General features: G+C 41.6%; 1 protein-coding gene across 5 annotated transcripts in view; it reads left to right on the forward strand.

Moving 5' to 3' along the window:
- sdk1a (sidekick cell adhesion molecule 1a) overlaps positions 1-22,617 on the forward strand; it is a 267,661-nt gene that overhangs the window by 205,721 nt on the left and 39,323 nt on the right. For 3 of the 5 annotated variants that reach the window (XM_058377701.1, XM_058377702.1, XM_058377703.1), the window contains 13 exons: positions 342-523; positions 3,310-3,425; positions 3,948-4,143; positions 4,608-4,706; positions 6,016-6,207; positions 7,143-7,264; positions 8,667-8,738; positions 10,303-10,412; positions 12,290-12,440; positions 14,040-14,277; positions 14,915-15,030; positions 16,496-16,685; positions 21,704-21,802. In XM_058377701.1, the coding sequence (XP_058233684.1) occupies positions 342-523; positions 3,310-3,425; positions 3,948-4,143; positions 4,608-4,706; positions 6,016-6,207; positions 7,143-7,264; positions 8,667-8,738; positions 10,303-10,412; positions 12,290-12,440; positions 14,040-14,277; positions 14,915-15,030; positions 16,496-16,685; positions 21,704-21,802 (1,883 nt within the window). The remainder of the gene's footprint in view (positions 1-341; positions 524-3,309; positions 3,426-3,947; positions 4,144-4,607; positions 4,707-6,015; positions 6,208-7,142; positions 7,265-8,666; positions 8,739-10,302; positions 10,413-12,289; positions 12,441-14,039; positions 14,278-14,914; positions 15,031-16,495; positions 16,686-21,703; positions 21,803-22,617) is intronic. The other 2 variants (XM_058377704.1, XM_058377705.1) reach the window with 1 other exon arrangement.

The following is a 22,617-nucleotide window of genomic DNA, read 5'->3' on the forward strand; positions in this document are numbered from 1 at the left end:
ACCGTAGAATAATACGAGAATCGCATGATAAAGAGAAAATTGTAGTTAAGAGACCTAATGGCCTATAAGAAGTAATTTCCTTATCACCTTCTGCACTCCTGATGTTTGACCAACTGTTCTTTAGCTCCATCAGCCTGCGATGTAAGTGTGATTGCTTGTAAATAACTACTGTCTAGCACAGTATGGTGATGAATAGGATTCCTTAAGTGAGCAGAAACAAACGAGTAAGGTCTGTTTATTACATTCTCCTGCAATGACTTCTAATGAAGCAGTGTCCTGCGAAGAAATCATTGTGGCTAACTGCTCATTCATGGATTCATCAATTCTGCACTCCAACGCAGGTATCGGCTGGCGGGGCTCCCCGGCGAGTACCAGCAGCAAAATATCACCAGCCCTGATATCAACTACTGCCTCATCACCGAGCTCATCATCTGGACACAGTATGAGATCCAGGTGGCAGCGTACACGGGAGCAGGCCTCGGCGTCGTCAGCCAGCCTGTCGTTGAGTACACACTCCAGGGAGGTGAGACCTCAATCACTCTCTTTCTTTCTTTTGCTAACTTTACTCCGGTAAGGTGAACTTATATAGATGACGAGATGGAAAGTGGACCGGCAAGACAAGAGCTGGCTAGAGACCGTGTTTTAGAGAAAGCTGGCCCTGAACAGACACGGCATTCATTTCACAAGCTGCAAACTCCTGCTGATGTTAATTCTGCTCAAAACTATTACATCAATTATTCCTTGGGCTGTTTTTTGATCTGTTGCTATAAATTTCATTTCAACGAGGAGACCGGGCAAAATCTCTTGCAGTCACATCTGATTGGTCATTTAGATGATTGAGAGCAAATGTACCGAAACCACGCCGAGATACTTCATTTGCTGAATTTATCATGCGTAAAAGGGCTTCCTTTGTGCAGCTAAATGTTAGGCAGTCTGACTTCATTTCTTGGTGGCTTTCTTCACTATCAAGATGAAAGTTCAAATCTGGAGCACAGACGTGGCTCTCCACTGTTACGAGCTGATTGGGTTTGAGAAATGTCGAGTTGAATCAGTTTCTCAATTTTTCATATTAATTGTATAAAATCTGATAGCGGAAGGCAATTCTGACGCATTTTGAATATGTAAACATCTTTTAAGAGCGGACTTTTAATTGGTTTACATTCGAGTAAGAGTCATTACAAGCTTGACTGGCAGCATGAAACGATTTTCCCAGAAATATATAATAGCTACTCCTCTCAAAGCCTTCAGGACTACTGATTACTTTTGTTACTTGTTAGAGAAGAGAGATTTTTTATGTCCTATTCATAATTGTCCAAAATTGTGACTGCTAATGCTAGCTTGATGGTTATTATGAGCTAATCTGACACAGCTTCTGTGAGGATTTTTTTTGTGTATTATTATTATTATTATTATTATTATTAAATGTTTAAAACTTCACTGTTAATGCTTGTTAGATGGCTAATATGAGCTAGCCTGAAACAATTACTGAGGTAAATTTGATATAACTGATATTTATAAATATAATCCAAATCTTTCCTACTACCATTAGCCAGCTAGCTAACATGAGCTGACTCACACTGCTAGGCTAAAAACAGCTAATTAGCGCTAATCTGACAGGATTTATGAAAAGATTTTTAATGATATTCATCCGTTTAGTTTCTCTTTAAATGATTACTTTACTTACCAGTAAGTAAGAAGCAGAAACATTAATGGCAAGCTGTTCAAGCTGCCAGATCCATTTCTCCGCATAGAAAATATCTTCCAAATGTTTTTATTTAAGAACTGTCCGGTTTTGTCATGTTAATTGTGTAAAATGCGATAGTAGAAGGCAATTTTAGAAGCAGACTCATACATTTTGAATATGTAAACGTTGTTTATGAGCAAACTTTTAATTGGTTAACATTAACAGAGAGTTATTACAAGCTTGACTGGCAGCATGAAACGATATTTTCAGAAATATAGTCCTCTCAGAGCCTATAGCGCTAACACTACTTGTTACTTATTAGATGTAGAACTTTTTACGAATACAGTCTGAAAGTCTGTAGGTGGTATACAAGCAGCTGACCTAAAGTGTAATGAATTCTACAGATATATTCACACCATATTCTCAGATTTCATGTCAAAACAGAGCAGTCTCTATGTCTCTCGCTCTTTTGTTTTTCTTTTTGTTTTTGATTGGTTTAAATGAGGCATTTCTTCCAGCTGCTGCACAGCTGTCTACCTGTCTAACTATGGCCTTTTGGAGTGGACAGCAAATAAGAAATGCACATAGCATGTACGTTTTTTAACTGATTGTGTCTTTCTCTTCAACTTATGATTTTAATTGTGAAGTCTTTGGATATGTCAAAGCTAAAAATGCAGGAAAAAGCAATTAATAAGTACAATACTGTTATTTTTTTCTACTTACAGAAGCAGGTGTCTTCTTTTTTCTGATACAGAAATCAGATACAGGTGTATTTTTTGGGGTTCTTTACATAGATATCAAAAAAAGTTTTCTTAAGTTTCACTAGTGGGTCTCTATCTTACATATACCATAAAGCAACATCCCCAAAGTCTAGCATCAGCATTGAGAGCATCCAGTGATGTCAGAAATAAAGTGGTCATTAGACAAAGGCAACTGCATCCAGGACATTAGCTTTCTTTTGTGTGTGTGTGTGTGTGGGTTTTTTTCCCCTGATGGTAAAAGTGGACTAAGAGACCTTTTGAAGTGCTTTTTGTGTCCATATTTCCTCCAAACCAATTATTTGCCTGCTTCAGAAATACAGACATGAAAAGAGAGCAAGTCATTCTGATCCATTATCATTTCACATCTTTGGTTTGAGTGAGAAATAAATAATGTCGTAGGTTACAGTGAAATCAGTATTAAGGTATTTTGTGCTCTTTCGTCAGTATTTCATCTGAGTTCGGGCCACACGAGGGTCCAGTGGCAAGCAGAAATGATTGACATCTATTCTATCTGCCATTATTTGACATCTAAAACTTAAATGTTAATTAATCTGCACTGTATGTGTGAATGTAGCTAGCAGTCTATCACTTACATGTCAATGTACTGGAATGAAAATGACAATACCTCTAATTAGTGATATATGACGCTATGTTTCTATTTACAGTCATTAAAAGGAATGTCAGTGAAGTTTTTTTGCCTCATTCACTGGGGCTTTGTGATTAGATGAAGCCACATGCACTGATTAAAGAGTCCCGGATAATCCCAGGCAAACATATTGTCTACAGAAAGACTAACCACACAGAGCCTCACTACATTAGGAGAAAAATAAATAAAGAACTGTTCCCTTTGTTTGTTTTCACTAGTTCCCACAGCACCCCCTCAGGACGTAGAGGTTGTTGCTGTCAACTCAACCACCATCAAATTTACTTGGAATCCGCCACCTCAGCAATTCATAAACGGCATTAATCAAGGTTACAAGGTAATCCATTTGTTTATTACTCAACGCTGCATTGTGTGGAGGATCTAACCGGGACAGAGCTTTAGGATGCGAAAGGTTAATTCACTGAGCTACACATTGTGCCCTTGACACTTGTGTGCTAGTTACAGACAGAAAGCATTATCATACAAGCTACCAAAAGAAGGCTGGCTTGCTTTTAACTACGGATTTCAGCGTCAATTGGCGCACCAGTTGTGCATATAAAAAAAATGTTATTTTCTTTTATTTGTTCTTCAGTAAACATTTTATCTCCCACATATTTTACCATACGATAAATTTGATGATAAAAATTTCATGGTTGATCGGCTGATCCAACATGCACCTGAAGCTCTAGTCAGACCCTCAGCAGAGCAGACAGTAGGTTTTACTACAAATTATTGCACTGGTTTGATGAAAATATCCCACAAAGTGAAGTATTTTTCGTTTCAAACACCAATTCTGTCCTCACTACCTCTCTCTCTCTCTCTCTCTCTCTCTACCTTTTTCTGTCTCACTAATCATCAGCTAATGGCTTGGCCTGAACACTCACCTGAAGCCTCCACAGTGGTGACCATCACCCCTGATTACCACGGAACCCGTCATCAGGGCTACATCATTGGCCTGAAGAAGTTTACGTGGTACCTCACCTCAGTGCTGTGCTTCACCACGCCAGGAAACGGCCCACGCAGCGCTTCCAAACTGGTCCAGACGCACGAGGACAGTGAGTACCGGCCATTCCTCCCAGTCCTCCCACTTCAGATCTAAGCCATGACAGAGCTCGTAAGACTTCTTGTGCTCGTTAATTGCTTAAAGACCAAAAGACCCCGTTTTGTGTTAAATTAATATGCCATGCCATTGTGATGCCTGTGACTTTACGCTGGGTCCGCTGCCGCCGTTTTTTTTTTTGTGATTGCAATGGCCAAGGTGTGGAATACTAATTGTCAAAAGCTTAAAAAGTGACATTAATTAAATGCATTGTTCCAGAAATATAATGTCAACATGCCTCGACATTTTGGAGTGTGCATAAATGCATCCGTAATTTTACAAGTGAGAGTAATTTGATTAGCTCATCAGTAGTTGTCGCTATAGAGAACCAGCGGTGCACTGCAATGTGTCAGGATGCAGCATTAGGCAGAGTAAACTCTGTGGAATATTTCTGAAACTGTGTGTGTGTGTGTGCCTCAGTTCCAGGCCCTGTAGGACGTCTGAGCTTTACTGAAATCCTCGACACATCTCTGCGAGTTAGCTGGGAGGAGCCTGTGGAGAAAAACGGAATCATCACAGGTAGGTTTTGTCCTACATGTTGTGTTCCCACGTCAAAACAGCAAGCTCCTCGCATGCCGTACAACACACCTGGGAGGCCGATGTTTTGAAAAAGCCCAGCCTTATCATAGTCACCAGGATGAGTCTGGCATCATCCCTTCTGGCCAGAATCTCTTTGTGATATTTTTATGCGTTACTGAAGCTGCTTTTGAAAAGCCAAAACATTGCAAGACACGTTGTGATCCTTTAACTGAAATTTCTTTGTGCGTAAATGAAAGCGGTCCCCTCCCTCTGTGTAGCCGAACGTTTCATTACACAGCACAGGTGAGGCATTTTTTTGCCAGTGTTCTTAAAGCTCTATTAATTCATATACTTTTGTTTATGGGCAGATATTACATTTACATTTATGGTATTATTGTGTTCAGTGCAATTTCCAGAATCAGTTCAGTCTCAAAAGCTCTGCTATGAGTGAGTGAACAGTGTGTGTGTGAGTGAGTGAACAGTGTGTGTGTGTGTGTGTGTGTGTGTGTGTGTGTGAATCGCATCTGACAATTACTAGTTACCACCAGGGATAAACACATTTGAAATGCATAAGAAATAAAAAGAAAAAATCGCTGTTCTTATTTGGCAAAAGACATCTGCGATGTAGTGGATCCAGCGAGATGAAAGGCTTCCTCCCACATACACTCAATAGAGAGAAAAAGAGATGAAGACGAATGTGTGAGCAACACGGTGATACTGGACATAGATTAAACAGTCCCCATGAAGGAAAGGCATTGAATGTAGATTAAGGGCACAGAGACGGATGAGATTAGACGCGCATTAGAAGGAGCGGCTCTTGTCTATATCAGTATACACAGCATCGCTACCCTTTCAATGCTGTATGCTTGTTTTCAAGCCGGGTGTCTCGGTGCAAAGCTTGATTTATGAGTGCCTCAATGGAACAGGACATTCAGTGATTGGAAACAGTGCTGACTGCGGTGGAAAATACTCCCAATAAACAGCAAATTACACAGGACCTCTGCTGGCTATTAGTCTCAGTTAGATCCAGGTTAGGTAACGGGGTCCAAGGTCTGAACCCGTCACTCCGCCGAGTCCCCTATCTCACCAAACAGGGAGTATGAGATTGTTTAGTTCTTACCTCTGAAAAAAATAATTCCTTCTCTGCTTCGGACCCGTGAGAGCATTTGTCACACTTTGGAGTTCATGAAATGAGGATTTCGGAGTGGTCTTATTCCCATATTCCCAGTGGCTGTTAGCTGGTTAGTGTTTATGACTCAACGACTCAAAGTGATGCTCTGAGCAATGCTTGTTTTGTTTTTTCCCCCAGGTTACCTGCTATCCTGGGAGGCTCAGGGGCAGAAAGAGTCGCGTGTGGAGCGCACCATGTCCAACAGCACACTGGAGTACAAGGTGACCGGCCTCACCTCTCTCACCACCTACACCTTAGAGGTGGCAGCCATGACCGGTGCAGGCATGGGCACGCTCTCGTCTTCCACCATTTCCTCTGGTGTGCCCCCAGGTGAGATGCGTTTCACACAGAAACCTCGCACAGCACCTTTGTTTCAACTCATTTTCTCGTTCTCACACATTCACAATCCCCCGTGCACTAGAACATTTCTGAAAATTGGCTGTTTGCATAAACATATATTTGCCTAATTATGTTTGCTACATGGGATTGTTGTATCAAATCAGTCTCATTTAGATGTTTTTCCTCCCCATTATACAGCACCTCGCTTCGGATATAAAGTCACTCCTTGATTACAAAGAATTATTCACTGTGATGTATTTGCAATCAGTGATTTCTTCATGCAGCCCCGTTACCACCCACTAAACTGCTATTTCCTCCAGAGAATGCACAACAGAGCTCGCGTTCCTCGTCCTGGAGCTAGTCATCCTCAGCTTGTGGTTATGAAGATGAGTGATTATCTTTTATGTTGGCCTTTTCCACTTAGAAGCTGGCAAGTTGTTGTACATGCTCATCTATAAATCAAAACCTGCTGCAAAGGAGAAATATTCACTTAAACCGGCACAGAAGCTGATTTTCTCTCAGAGAAAAGAGACAAATGTTTAAGTGGCTGAATGCCAAGCTGGAGCCATAATGCCTGCTGATAAATGGCATATTGTGAGACATTAAAGGAACAGACAGCTATGAAGCTCAGTGGGGATTTCAGACAGATGCACGGCTATCGTCTGTTATTTGATTTAATTCCAATGTAATTCCATCAAAGTTTCTTAAAATTAAAAGACAGCCTTTTTATCACAGCACTTGAAGGGAAAAGAGGTTCGGAGGGGCTTTGTGGTACACCTCCTTGATTTTATTTGAAGATGTTCACAGTAGTGATTGAATAATATGACAAACTGAGCAGTTCAGAAGTGATCGATTCCTCCAATAAAACCATTCCTCTGATTTCTTTTTTGAAGTAAAAGGTTTATACTGGCTCTTGTTTATTTCAGAACTTCCTGGACCTCCTTCAAATCTCCAAATCTCTAAGATAAGCCCACGCTCTGCCACTTTGAAATTCCGTGCAGGGGACGACGGGAAGACGTCCATCTCTAAATGGATTGTAGAGGGACAGGTACGTGCTAGAGGACATTCTTCATTTTCCAATCTCGGGTATAATACAACAAAGTCACATCCAGCAAGTCTAATGGAGCATAAAATCAATTGTAACTGCTATAATAATAAATGATAATAAGATGTTTTGACAAACCAAATGAGGACAAGGTTCAGCGTTGGCGATACGTCAGCATTTACATGAGGGAAATTTGGCTTCTGCAGGTATTTAATGTTGTTTTATTAGATTTAGATTTTTTTAAAACAAACCTGCATGTAGTTTATACCTCTGAGGTTGCCTGTTTTTTTTGGCAGCAGTGCCTGAGACGCGTATTACAATAGCGTCTAGACTGCTGTCTTTAAACACAAGCTCCTGCCTTTAAGCGTGGGATCACAGGCCTAAAATTCCCTATTGAAATCCGGGCTAGAAAATGCAGACTGAAGAGGTAAATTCTTTTCTGTTTTTTTTTTTTTCTTTGCTGTCAAATCTAACACAATGTGACCTAGACAGTGAATCTGTGAAAGAAAATGCAAGCAGGAGTCTGGTGTATCATCAATATAATGCAGCAAGAATTAGAATATCAATAGACATTATTCACTGCAAGTCTGGTTTAGTTTAACGATACGGCTCTCATTATTCGACAGCTCTTATAAAATAGCACTTGATCCCACACATTGCGGTATTTAAAAACACACTGCAAGTGTCATCGAGTTGCAGCCAGTGACTGGACAAGACTCCAGAAATGTTCGTTTTTATTTACAGTCGATCGTCCACGTGATTAAATGCGACCACGAGACGCCGTGCACTTAAAATTCTCAAATTACTCAAATAACGTTTCGGGCTCATTAGGCACGCTCTCGCTATCTTTAAAGACAATGTGCTAAAGGATAAGCTGACCAAACATTCATTCGCTACACTTTATCTAGAAAAATCAGATTAAGAAGCTGTAAAGAACCTTTCTCTGGACAGGAACGTGATTAATGAATTAACAGTGTCACATTTATGTACTTAATATTGACGTTGAATGGCGCTCTATATTTTCGGAGTATATTTACAGCCCCAAGCATACATTTTGTGGTGCTATCAAACTGTCAGACACTGTTCCTTGCTCAAGCCGATGTATGGTATGAAGAATAGGCTGCAGTGTCCAAGGTCAGAATTGCAGGGAATGAGACACACCTCCTTGTTTTTCAGCAGCACTTAAGTGTGTAGGAACGTAGGTGAGGTCTGAATCGTGATATACACACATTTTCACTCCTCGGTGCATGGGCTCGAATCAATTCTGAATGATTAATTTGTTTTAATAGGACTTTCTTAATGTGCTATGCATCATTTGGCAAGTTCTGTTCCAGTATGTACGACTTTGCTTCACTCCGATTACAGTCTCTCTGTTGAAACTTTTTTTTTTTTTTGGCTCTGGCAGCATCCTCTGTACCGCCGAAAATATCCTGAGCTGCTGTCCGCCCCACTCACCCTGCTGGCAACTTCTGCAAAAGTAATGATAGATTGAATCATAGTAGTGACTTGTAATTTGTAATTGACTTAACCTTCAAGACGGGCGCCGGCCCCTGACTTGCAGAGGGATGCTCAGCCTTTCATGCAGCAGCACTTGAATTGCTAAGTTGATTGAGGCAGGCCTATCTGCAGCTGCAGAAATCTGTCAGTGACGGAGAGAGAGAGAGAGAGAGAGAGAGAGGGAGAGCGAGAGAGAGAGAGAAGGAGGGATGGAGGGGTATGAGCTGCTGAGTACACACCCGCTATGAAATACAGCAGCAGTCACTGGCATAAGGTGCAACGCGTCAAACATCGATCACATTGGCATAAATGCTTACCATATCCAGTACACCCCATTGGTCATCGTAAATCTCTCTGAGTGCTGCAAGCTTTGATTGGTTCAGGCCTGACTCTCACTTCCGATTTGTACACGAAACATCTGGTACTGTGCTGCATGGTGAACACTTTAAACTGCAGGATTGTCTTTTTAGCCTCATACCTGAGTAATTATTATCAATCTCCTAAATCTCTGTTGTTCCTCCCACACTCGGATTTCTCCAGCAGTATAATGCATCATTTATATTATTACTATTATTAGCAGTAATCGTAGTAGTGCTTGTTTTATTATGAGTTTTATTGTTGTTGTTGTTGTTAGTGGTAGTAGTTTATTATTATTATCACTGGTGTTATTATTGGTGTTTTGTGGTGCTGGTGGTGTTATTAGAAGTAGCAGTAGTAGTATTTTATTATTATCAGTGGTGATATTATTATTATTATTATTATTATTATTGGTGGTGGTGGTGGTGGGGATAATGGTGGTACCAGAAGAAGCTGTAGTAGTATTTTATTATTATTATTATTATTATTATTATTATTATTATTATTATTATTATTATTGGTGGTGGTGGTGGTGGGGATAATGGTGGTACCAGAAGAAGCTGTAGTAGTATTTTATTATTATTATTATTATTATTATTATTATTATTATTATTATTATTATTATTATTATTATTATTATTGGTGGTGGTGGGGATAATGGTGGTACTAGAAGAAGCTGTAGTAGTATTTTATTATTATTATTATTATTATTATTATTATTATTATTGGTGGTGGTGGGGATAATGGTGGTACCAGAAGAAGCTGTAGTAGTATTTTATTATTATTATTATTATTATTATTATTATTATTGGTGGTGGTGGTGGTGGTGGGGATAATGGTGGTACCAGAAGAAGCTGTAGTAGTATTTTATTATTATTATTATTATTATTATTATTATTGTTATTATTATTATTGGTGGTGGTGGGGATAATGGTGGTACTAGAAGAAGCTGTAGTAGTATTTTATTATTATTATTATTATTATTGTTACTGTTGGTGGTATTGGTGGTATCAGAAGCAGCTGTAGTAGTAGTTGTAGTATTTTATTATTATTAATGTTGTGGTTATTATTATTAATATTAGCAGTAGTAGTAGTAGCAGTAGTTGTATTTGTTTTAATTATTAAAATTAGTAGTAGTAGTATCATATTGATGGCTTGTGGATTGAGTATGAATGTATGATGTGCAGGTGGGCAGCACTGGAGAAGAAGAAGAATGGAAGGTGTTGTATGAGAAGGAGAATGATCCAGAAGCTCAGGTCCTGGAGGTACCTAACCTGACCCCATTCACACACTACAGGTCAGTACACACACCCACAGCGATGCATGAGCTCTTCCTAATTACCCATACTGCTACCCTTGTGTTGTTTTTGTTTTTCCTCTCCATCAGCGCATGATAAACTACAGCATATTTCTGTCTATTCTCATCTCTCAGTTTGTGTCAGAACATATGCATGTCGGAGCCATTTGTTTGGCTGGTTGATAAATGTAGGGTTTATGCTAAGTGCACAAATAAGCAATTAGAACGAGGCTCGTAGTGCCTGGGCTCCTCTGCTGCCTGAACAGCTGTTTCATTTCCATTGTGATCAGTGCTTTTACACTGTACCAGTGACTGGGACGGAAATGAAACAGAAGGGTTAAAACTAATCTGAGGGGGTAGTTACATTAGTTTTAACCCTTCTGTTTCATTTCCGTAGCGTCTGTAACTCGTCGTACGATTATGAAACTATGGGGGGTTGAGCCTTACAGCAGGGAATCTCAATGTAAATGAACAAAACAATATCACACACACACACACACACACAGTAAACTGAAAGACGGTTAGTACCATTTGTGTGTCCAAAGTATAATGGAAACTCGGAATACGAATTGAATTCCTTCCGGAGGCGAGTTCCTAAGGGGGAAATTATTATTGCAAAAAGACTTCTCCCATGAGAAATAACATAAATGCGGATAGTCCGTTCCAGCCACCCGAAAATATGACCAATACGAAGCGTATGTAAACCGTATGGCTGCTTACAATGAACTGACCCAAGCCAAGCATTCCGTGTCAAGGCTCCTCACAGGAAGTCATGCCACCAAGCTTGGGCTAAAAATAGAACAGATCCCATGCCACCAATCTGTCAACAAAAAAACGTGAAAAATCACCTAGCTTTTAAACGCATGGTATCGTGGGTTGACTCTTTTGTTGATTGAATACGTGTTTTGTTGGCTTGGCTTCCCACTGACTCAAATAAGTTTCGATTGTCTCCAGGACGTACGCACAACTTAGCCAGGTTCGGTTCGTTCGTAAGTCGAAAATACTTTGCATGCCGATGCAGATTTCTTGCAAAATTTTAATTCTTAAGGTGAAAGGGAGGGCATTCATATACCGAGGTTTCACTGTATTCCAAAAGCAAGGAACACACAACTTCTAGCTTTTTCCTTTGTTCCTTTGTGTAGTTTGTACTTTGATTGGCGGATGTTTGTTTACTTCTAGTTTAATTTTGGGCAAGAAAAAAAAACCCGTTCTTGTTTATTATTCCAGTCCTTATACACCAATCAGGGATAACATTAAAACCACTGACAGGTGACTTGTTACACAGGCAGCAAGTGAACAGTCTGTTCTCAGAGCTGATGTGTTAGAAGCAGGATAAATGTGTGAGATTTCTGGACAGCAGGCCTTGTGAGGGTGTTACTGGCATGCAGTGGTTTGTATCTACCAAAAGTGCACCATGAAGGGACAACCGCTGAACCAGTGACAGAATCATGGACATACTAGGTGTGCACGGAGAGAGAAGGTTAACCTGTCTGGTCCGATCTCACAGAAGAGCTATTGCAACACAAACTGCTGAGAAAGTTCATGCTGGCTCTGAGAGAAAGGTGTCAGAACACACAGGGCATCACAGCCTGCTGTGTATAAGACTGTGTCTTGGTGGCACAATGAGGACAGTATTGAGCATTTAGTTTTAATGTTATGGCTGATCCATATGTGTCTGTCTGATTGATTGTTGCTAATGATTATTTTTATTTCTAGACAGCTCTATACCTAAACTTTATTCCTATCTTTTTTCATACGATCAGCAAGTAACCCTGTTTCTCCAAAAGTAGAATTCTACTTTTTAATAATAAATTGATTGTTAATTTCTCGTGCACTTAAGAGCAGTTTATCAGAACCGATTGTACATGTTGCTGCAGGTTCCGCATGCGGCAGATGAACATCGTGGGCTCGAGCGAGGCGAGCGAGCCGTCTCGAGTGATCCAGACTCTGCAGGCGCCTCCTGACGTGGCTCCCGGTAGCGTGAGCGTCCGTACGGCCAGCGAGACCAGCGTGTGGCTGCGTTGGGTGGTATGTACTGTACAAACGGCTCACTTTATGCTGGTTTTGTGTTCCAACAGATTGAAGTGAGATGGAAGCTACAAGAACGAGGAGAGGGGTGTGTGTGTGAGAGAGAGAGAGAGAGAGAGAGAGAGAGAGAGGTGGCCTTGAAATGAAGTGATGGGGATTCTCCCAAAGGGGAAATGGCAGTGGAATGTCAATGAGGATGTATTGAAGAGTATCAGCACTCTACTTTGGCAGAAGTGTAATTTGCTTGTATAAAGCCAGCAGGATGAAAAAAAATTGTTGGGTGAAAGCTGATTTTTGCCAGTTTGATACTTTCCTGGTGCGAAACAAACATGCTGGCACTGACTTGGTGTAACAGTAGATGTGGCGTTCGCAATCCAACAACTCGGTGGCAATTTTTTAAGAGTTTTGAACCAGAATTGTACTTGTGTATGATGCTTGGTGCCAAAATGATCATTTTTTTCTGACCTTGTAAAATGCCACTTCACTTTATGCCTGCAAGTAAAAAAAAAAAAATCTGGACTAAAACATTAGAACAGAAGTTTATCTGTTTTAATTGACAGACAAGTAGAGGCGCCAGCTTGTCCTGATTGGCAGGATGTCGGTGGTCCGCCATTTTGTCCTCCCATTTACAGAGCCTAGGGTTCCACAGAGCCTGTTTTTCGCTGATAATTGACTTTATTAAAGCTGTTACAATGTGAAGAGATACGACGGAAAGTCATAAGAATCCTTGACCGCACTTTAACATCTACAAGGTTTGATAAAAAAGCATGTGTCAGGGTTTTCCTCCAGAATAAAACAATACGGCCTGGTTTGGTATTCCGCTCCTGCTTCATTACACAAGGTTCTCGCTCCGGTGCCGTTCTCTATCTCCATTCGTTCTATAGCATAAAGCTAAAAGGTAAACTCCTTCAAGAGCTCCAGCAAATCATTCTAGCCCTAAATCTTACTCGTATTGAAAAACATTACCATGTGTAGTTCATACTCACCTGACATTTGTAGCGCTGCCTGTTGCCATGGGAGGCTTCAGAGTGATGTATTACGAGGAGGTCCTGTGTGCTGAAAGGGAATTGTACTCCCGAGTGGCGTGCAGATTGATCAGGGTGCATTATTCACAACTATGCATTCTTTACTGTGTCTTTTGGAGAAGTGATTTATGTAAGAAAATGATACAGGACGAACAAAAGGACGAGCCACGCTTCCATCGCTTTTCACAGAGCGGGTCGTTACGCCGTATTAAGCGCGCTCGGCTGAATGCCTTCTTCTGCTAGACGTCTATTGATTTCCACATGAAATAAAGAACGGCAATATGTGAGTGCATGTGCCCAAATCGAGCTTTTCTAAATACAGCTCAAATTAAAAGTGGACAAGCGCTGATGTTTTTGCCAGTCACCTCCATTGGCTTAATTTTTTTTGAGAGCTGCCAAGAAGTCGATTTTTAAGGTGCATAAAGATGATGAAGGATAATCTAGCGCGAGTTATGCTTTTATAGGGGCATGCCAGTTTAATAGGCCACCCGCTGCAGACACCGCGTGCAGACGCCAACAAGCCTGAGCAAGCAATTGATAGCCCTCTCTCTATCTCTCCCTCGCTCTCTGGCAGCCTCTGCCGGAGACGGAGTACAACGGGAACCCGGAGAGCGTGGGCTACAGGGTCCGGGTGTGGCGTGCCGATCATCCGGGTGATGCCAGCACTAAGATGGTGAATGACAGACTGGAGAGAGAGATCACGCTGGAGAGCTTAGAAGAGTGGACCGAGTACCTGTTCCAGATCCAGGCTTTCAACTCTATTGGGCCCGGACCCTGGAGCGAGCCCGTGAAGGGGCGGACACGCGAGTCAGGTAATGAAACTCAATCACAAACACACACAATGGTCGTTAGCATCACATCTGCCAAACAAAACAGACAGGTTTATGTTTTCATTCGGCGCATCTTGAGCAGAGATGGCTTTTTGAATGAATACAGCTTCACAGAAGGAGCATCTGGAAATGTTCATTCTCTTGCTAATTGCTCCTCTGGATATGAACAGGTGCCGGTTCAATTTCATTCTGTCGATGCTATCATCGCCATGGTCTCGGCATAACAGGCTTCTTTTTTTCTAGCAGCAGCATGGGTACTGCATGCCTCTGGTGGCAAAAAAACAAAACACTTTACTGAAACAGCAGAGCATCATGCTTGGTTAACAGTAATTGTGAAATCGCATGCGTTTGCAGTAGCCAGTCTCTAATGGGTGCCTGGCTGCTTGATGAATTCTGGCTAGCGCTAAGTGTTTGTCAATCTTTTAGTGTGGTTTGCTCTTACTCACACACTAACACTCATCCCACCTAACTTCGCCTGCTCGCAGCACACACACACACACACGTATGATATTTCCGGTCACCCTTTCCCCTATTACAGCTGATAGTGTAGCATCTAATCTGGTCTGTTTGCCACACAGCAAGTGGAGGTAGATGATGTTTGTTTTGTTTGATTGCACAGTGCCGTCCGGAGCTCCGGAGAACGTGACGGCCGAGGCCGTGAGCTCTACACGCATGCTGGTGACCTGGGGACCTGTTCCAGAGACGCAGCAGAACGGCAACATCCTGGGATATAAGGTAGCGACCGAACACGTGAACCTTGCAGTCCGTGGTCAAGGGCTTTGGTCTGGAAGGATACTGGAAGGGCAAGAAAAAAAAATCCTGAATACATTTAGAAGTCCTCAGCTCTACTGCATAAATGTTTTCCACTTGGTAAAAGCTTGACTTTCATGCATGATCACACCCTCCCAAGCCCTCGGATCATACTCCATATGATGAAATGGCATGCAAGAGCAGAATCATTTTCCCCTTTGAGGAGAAGGCCTTGTGCTTTCGCATTTCCAGCAATTCAGCACGTCCCTGCTGTTTCGTAACTCCAGATGGACCGGCGTAAAATATATTCTTTTCAATTTGAGCTGAGAGAGGTCGTCTTGTTTTGCTCGGCGTTTTCAAACGTTTCCTCATATTCGACTGATTTTGAAATGAAATAAAACAAATACACAACAAGTATTCCGCAGCGGATATCTGATAAGAGCGTGTGTGTTATTCGTCTGTGTGCCGTGCAGGTTCCTGCATATTCTGAATGTTCCATTTGCCTTCAAAGTTTTAAGTTAGGGTTAAGGAATGGAGGCAGGAAGACGAAGCATTGACAAGAACTACATTTAACCCAACATTAAATAATTCACCTTTGATTAAGTTCAGTTTGTGACATACATTTAGCAATAGATTCTCACAATGCAGCTGTACAAAAATATATATAATTCAATTCAGAATATACAATTAATCCCTAATGAGTAAGCCAGAGGTGATGGCAGTGAGAAAAAAACTCCCTCTGAGACGATATGAGTCAAAAAGGGAACCTCAACCTCATCAGCCTCACTCAACAGAGAGTGTGATGATAAATCATTTCCCTTCCTTAACTGTGTGCTATATGATCAAAAAGTGCAGCTATGTAACCAGAAAATTCATTCTAGTTTTAACATAAAGTCTATTTTGTTGAGGTTCTCAGCCGTTCACTGACGGAGACTCGAGCGAAACGGTTCGTGACAATTGCAGCCCTGAAGCTATCGTGGCAAACGGTAGTCTTAAACCATAGCAGTAAAGCTGTTCATATCAATTCCAGTCCTAAACCATCTTCATGGTTTCTAAGTGGCACCATCCACAGTAATCTCATGTATCGTTTGGTTGTTCACGTGGTCCATCCTCAGCATTTTTCCAAGTCATAAGACTCCAAGCAGAAGTAGGGCATCGGGATGGATCAGACAGGAATTATTATACATTTATGATTATATTTCATTAAAAGTGAATGTGTGCTGTAGCTTATTCTTCATCGTGATCTGAGCAGTAAGTACACCCTGCTTATGTATGGAAGAACAAATATTTGTGGCAGACGGAGCAACTATAAAGCCTTAAGCTCAGAGCATATGTTCTGCTGTCTAAAGTCAACATTAATTAAGATGAATGGAAAGTGAAGAAGGAGGCTTCACCTGGAAAATGATCTCAGATCCCGGTTACTGAATGTACTTTGTGTGTGTGTGTTTAGGTGCTGTACCGGGAAAAAGACTCGAGTACGGAGCCACAGGTGCAGCTGGTGAAAGGGAACCTGACGCAGTCAGTGTTACTGAGGAACCTGCGCAAGTACGTGCAATACGAGATCCAGGTCCTGGCCTTCACACGCATCGGAGACGGACAAATCAGCAGCCCTGCTGTCCTGGAAAGGACTAAAGATGATGGTGCGCCATATTTCCCTTAAATTAATTATTCCTATAATCACAGAGAGAGAGAGAGAGAGAGAGAGAGAGAGAGCTTTATTACTTTATTAATCCCCAAGGGGAATTTTGGTGTCACAGCAGCCCCACACAAAAGCATTAGAGAGACTCAAAGTTTAGAAAACTTAAAAAGTGCACTTAATAATATCTCAAAATATACCACAAATTAAAAAAGAATAAAAAATTGCACATATAAATTACGATTTTTGTTAAGATGTAAGAAAAATCACAGGTTGCCAATTAATCAGTCCCTGAATAAATTTATCTAATCTTATAATTAATTAAAATAATTTAATCTAATAATTCATTTAAATAATTTATTCTAATAATTCATTTAAAAAAAATTTATTTATTTTTTTTGCTTGTTGCTTTTTATTCCCCCAAAATGTCCGATTGTGTGCTTATTTTACAGAAAGCTGTTTGAGCTGAAATCACAAGCACAGGTTTCCTCTTTTAAACTCCTAGCAGTGGAAACACATACAGTATGTAATGACTCTCTGTTAGAGTTGCACTCACGTTCGCACGTGAATCGAATCAGTTTTGATTATTGCGTATACACGACACGTCTCGGCGGAAAATCTGCGGTTATTTTGAAGCATTGAAACTCCTCTGAATAAGATGGAGTTTGCTTGATTTTTGGTTGATTTCTGCCATCGCAAAATTGTGCAATCCTGAATATTATACACTGATCCAGCATAACATTATGACCACCTGCCTACTATTGTGTTGATCCCCAGTTTGCTGCTAAAACGGCCCTGTTTTCCCGTCATGCACTGTGTATTCTGTCACCTTTCTGTCAGAACCAGCATTAACTTCTTCAGCAATTTGAGCAGCAGTAGCTTGGTCTGTTGGTTCGGATCACACGGGCCAGCCTTCACTGCCCACGTGCATCAGTGAGCCTTGGCTATCCTGACCCTGTCACCGGTTCACCACTGTTCCTTTCTTGGACCACTTTTGATAGATACTGACCACTGCAGACCGGGAACACCCCACAAGAGCTGCAGTTTTGGAGATGCTCTGATCCAGTCGTCTATCCGCCATCACAATTTGGCCCTTCATCAAACTCGCTCAAATCTTTACACTTGTCCATTTTTCCTGCTTCTAACACATCAACTTTGAGGACAAAATGTTGACTTGCTGCCTCTAATATATCCCACCCACTAACAGGCGCCATGATGAGGAGATCATCAGTGTTATTTCACCTCTCACTGCTCATAATGTTATGCCTGATCAGTGTACATTGTCTTAGAATAAGGCAACATGCTTAGGAGATGCTGTTAGGGAAAGTTTCTGTGATGTTTTGAATTAAAATGTTCATCCATGGGTTTGTTGCTTTCTTATGTACACCTAGGACAGAGGTGTCACTGATTGTAAGATAAACACACACACACACACACACACACACACACTACAAGAGAACATCTGAGCTACACACCCACAACACTAATAGGAATAGGCTAATAGGATGATCTACATAATGTACAAGGACCCAACGTTCCTACTGCACCTGTACACTTTCCCCTCCCTGTTTAACACACACTATCATGTCAATGTCACTGCTGTGTCCAGATGATGGGCAAGTTATGCCTAGCAACACCTACATTAACTAGGTGTAATGAATTTATCCTTAAAAAAAAGGTGTGTGTGTGTTCACCCGCCATATAACTCCATGGAGTCATTTAACTCCAGAGGAATAGCTTCATCTGTTGGAGTGTCTGTTTTAGACGGAAGGTTTCAGTGTCATTGTGGAGATTAAAAGCGGCTTTGACACGTTCTTGATTACTGGAGCAGGAGCTCAGCGTTATGACTCATCGGCCTAAGACTTTTATGTGCGCGCTCCTTGACCAAGCGCTCTCACGTTTTATGAGATGTCAGACGTCTCACGTTTTATGAGGCGTCTCGTACTCGTTGTACCAGAAGTGGTCCGACTGATACAGCGCTGGCTTTAATAAAAATAAAAAGAAGTTGCTCTGTACAGGAGAGATATCTGCTGCTCTGCGTTGTACCGAAGAGACTCTGTGTTTTTCACGTGTAGCGTGTGCATGCGGTGTGACAGCAAGTCGTTTCTTTCACCGTGCTGCTTCATGAGGCGAAGCTTTGCATTCTCTGGATTTATATACGTTCATTCACTGCTTCTCGCCGCTCTGAAAATTGCCTTTTAGGGTTAGCTTCGGTTACGCTGTCTCACAAAGCGATCTGTTAGATTAAAAAATAAAAAAAAAAGATCAATGTTGCTGTTGATTTCAGCCAGGACGGTGAAGCCTGTGAATGTTTACGCTGCGGACTGCAATATGAAACAGACTGTGAACCAGCCGTGTAAATCCGCCAGCTGAAAGCTTCCTAAGGGAGGTCTGCTGTTTTGCCATCTATTACAAATAATGGTCATTGACTCAGTCAGGAATTTTCCCAAACATATCGCCACGGAAAGTAATCCACAGCACATTCGGGCTTGTGGGCGCACTGGGGACTCGTAGATTGGTCGAGAGAGGAGTTTTATTTCAGGCGTGGAGAGAGGAAACTATCCTCCAGCTTGCCTTTTTTTAACCTAGAGATGTGCTGACAGCTTTTGTCAGACTCCTCTTATCAAAATGCCACGTGCAGCCGCTTATCTAATATATATCTTTTTAAAAGTCCACTGCTTTTATAAAGCTACGCTTTAATTTCATCAAGCACTTACGCTCCAAACTGTAGGGCTCTGCATGTAAATAATCCAGGCACTCGAATCACTTCGAATATTAGAGTTGAAATATTCCTTTTTAGGAATAAGAGGTAATGGTGTGAGGGTTTTTTTTTTTTTTTTTTTAATGCAGCCAGGTCACATTAATAGAGTCGCTCTGTGAATGTGGAATAATCTGAAGATGGTGGCGGATCAGTGGGATAGAAGTGGTGGGAGTTTTTGCCACCTCACAGCTCGAGCTCGGGTCACTGAGAATGTGGGGTTTTGTGGGTTTGTCTAGTGCTTGGGTTTCCTGTAGGTTCTACAGGTTCCTTCTACCACATGAAAACATGCGGTTAGCCACTTTAAACTGCCCCAAGTGGGAATGATTAGTGTCTTGTTCCTGTCTCGTGCTCACGCTTCCCCTGATAGACAATGAATCCACCAGGATAAAACGCTTACCAAAGATGAATAAATGGACTAAATATGAATACGAAACAAATGTCTCTCTTTACCCTTCACGACAAGTATTGTCCCGGACGTACCGTTTCAACACTTCTCTTTTATGAAAGACGCAAAGCCTAAGAAATAAGCCAGTGTCTGTGTTCACTCAATCTTGGTGGCAATTATCTTTGTTTGCCTTTTAAAATCCCCTCCAGAACAAGGCTCATTAAACTACGATGTAAAATATAACACACAGCCACACACACAGCCCAGCATTTAGAGATATTAAAGGAAGTTCTTTTTCACTGCTGGAATGCGGTTGCCGGTCTCCTCATAGCTCACCCCCGCTAGGTGAAACACCCTGCAATTGAGTTTTATCAGCCCATATCTACAAAACTCGATAGCGAACTAGACGTCCATCCGTCCTCCATCGGTTGATCAGATTAGGAGCGGGGTCATTAGCGGTTTCCCGGGAAGTAACACTAGGTCAAAAAGTGATTTTATTAAGCAGCGCTTTATTATGAAACGGCTACATGGCTGATTTTCTAATTACGGAGTAATTAAACGGAAATGTACTTTTCACGATTTGCGCATAAACAGCACTCGCACTCAGCTAAGTCTAATCTCTGGAACAGCCACAAAAACCACAGCGCAGCTGATAGCAGGATGATGAATGCAAGCAATACACAGTGGCAAGAAGAGAGGCATCAAGAGAGCTCAGTATACAAATACGTGTGTGTGTGTGTGTGTGTGTGTGTGTGTGTGTGTGAATGAATGTCCCTTTGGCCTCGAATGCCATGATGAAAAAAAAAGCAATACAAATCAAATCTGTGTTGGATGTGTAAGATTTATAAGTGTGATAACTGCCAGGAATTGAAATACACATCCTGCCTAACCAAGCATTACAGCTCGACAAATCCACAGAGAAGTAAGCAAGCGGTCCAGGAGAAGCCATAGTTTTGAGAGATTTTGATATAGAGTTAGGTGTGTACTCGAGAAGGGCAACAAGATCCCATCTGGCCTTGCTGTCTATATTTGGCCGGCGTGTTTGTGGGAATGTTCAACTCTGTTACTGGAGTATTATCAGATTATCAGGTTCGTGCCCACAGGGCGGTGTTGAGTTTGCGGATCTATAGGGGGTACTTTTGAAACAGAGCAGATACACACATTTCTAACACACCCCAGTTTACTCAACCGGCAGCTTGCGTACATCAGATGAGGGCACATCAGGTCCTATAGCCCGAGGTCCTCCAGCCTCATCACTTCCCACCTCTAGGCAACACGCTTCCCTAAACCTGCACAAAATTATTTAGGGCCTGTATTCTACCTGCACAGCCCACTGAATCTCAAGCAGAGTCTGAAAATGAAGACACATCCATCTCGGTTTTATTTGTTGGTCTGTTTGTCTGGGGTTGTTGGGCTTTTTTTTTTTCTTTGCTTTGCTTTGCTTTTCTCATAGAATCTGAGAAACCATCCTGTCACTGATCTTGTTGAGCCGCTGCAGTCCTCAGGCGAGTGTACTGTAACTCTATCTGCATATAAACACACACACACACACACAGATAATAAGCTCTCTGAGACGAAGAGCAGAAAACTCATTCATCTCTCACGGAAACTCGCTGGTGGATTTATTGTACTACAGTCACTTAAAAGCAGTCCTGGCAGCCTTGTATTGTTTTTTTTCTTCTTCCATTTGTGACACTCTGTAATCTGTGTTTTTACACATTTATTTTTAATTCGTTTGTTAAGGCAGGATTAGTGGGAGTGGAGTGAGCGCTGGATATTCTGCGTGAATTATCATTTTTTCATGTCAATAAAACGGTTTTTATTTATATTGTACTGACGTTTAATGCCTTTCTTCTTCTCCTTGTGTCGCTTTCAGTTCCAGGGCCGCCCATGAGACTGGTGTTCCCCGAGGTGCGTCTGTCCGAGGTCAGGGTGGTCTGGCAGCCTCCGGTAGACCCAAATGGCATCATTTTAGGTAAGACAGCACTGACTCTGAAATCCATTTGTTCCAAATTTGAGGATCACAATTTTCAAGGAAGTTCACAAATGCACCTGAGGAAGGAGTAATCTTCATAAACCATCTGCTCCGCGTTCTATAATGTGAAGCCTGAGCGTGTTGTTCCTCACCTTCCAGGAACGAGAGCCTACTAGGATTTTGATCTCCAGCTGAGTTCCATCTGGCCTGAACTGTTGCAAACCCACTGCACCTGAGATTAAAGACACATCTGTGTGGTTAGGGAGTAGGAGAGTGAGAGGAGGGAAAACACCGCTTTAATAAGATTAGACTGATTAACACCTCATAGTGAACGCAGCTCAGAATAGTCAACAGCGCTGCTACAAGAACATGGCTGTAATGCTGCTGAAAATCGTGACACAAAACAAGAAAACTCTATTGGCATGCACAAGCATGGTGCAAAAAAAAATTGCCCAAGTCTTGATTTTTTTTTGTTTTTTGTTTTACTTCAAACCGCTGACATTGCTTTAAGTCGTGTGGGATTGTTTTATTCATCGCCAGTCTTGTAATCCAGTTTCAGAAAGGCGTCAAAAGACGTGATCTATGAAAAACATCCAGCCGTATTTGCAGCAGTGAGAATAATCCTGCTTAAATCTGTCCCCAGCCTGCTCTCTCCACAACCCTTCTCTGAGCTGAGCACTCCCCTGACCTGAGAAACCTCAACTCCAGGTTTCACGCAAGCTCGCCTTAAGCCCCGGAGCGGAACAAATGTAGACACGGACAATTCTTTCTCTGCGAACCCTTGTTAATTACCTTCTGTATAAAGCAGCGCTACT

This window comes from Hemibagrus wyckioides, linkage group LG24 (assembly GCF_019097595.1).
Source record: "Hemibagrus wyckioides isolate EC202008001 linkage group LG24, SWU_Hwy_1.0, whole genome shotgun sequence".
In the NCBI taxonomy this organism is placed as follows: Eukaryota; Metazoa; Chordata; class Actinopteri; order Siluriformes; family Bagridae; genus Hemibagrus; species Hemibagrus wyckioides.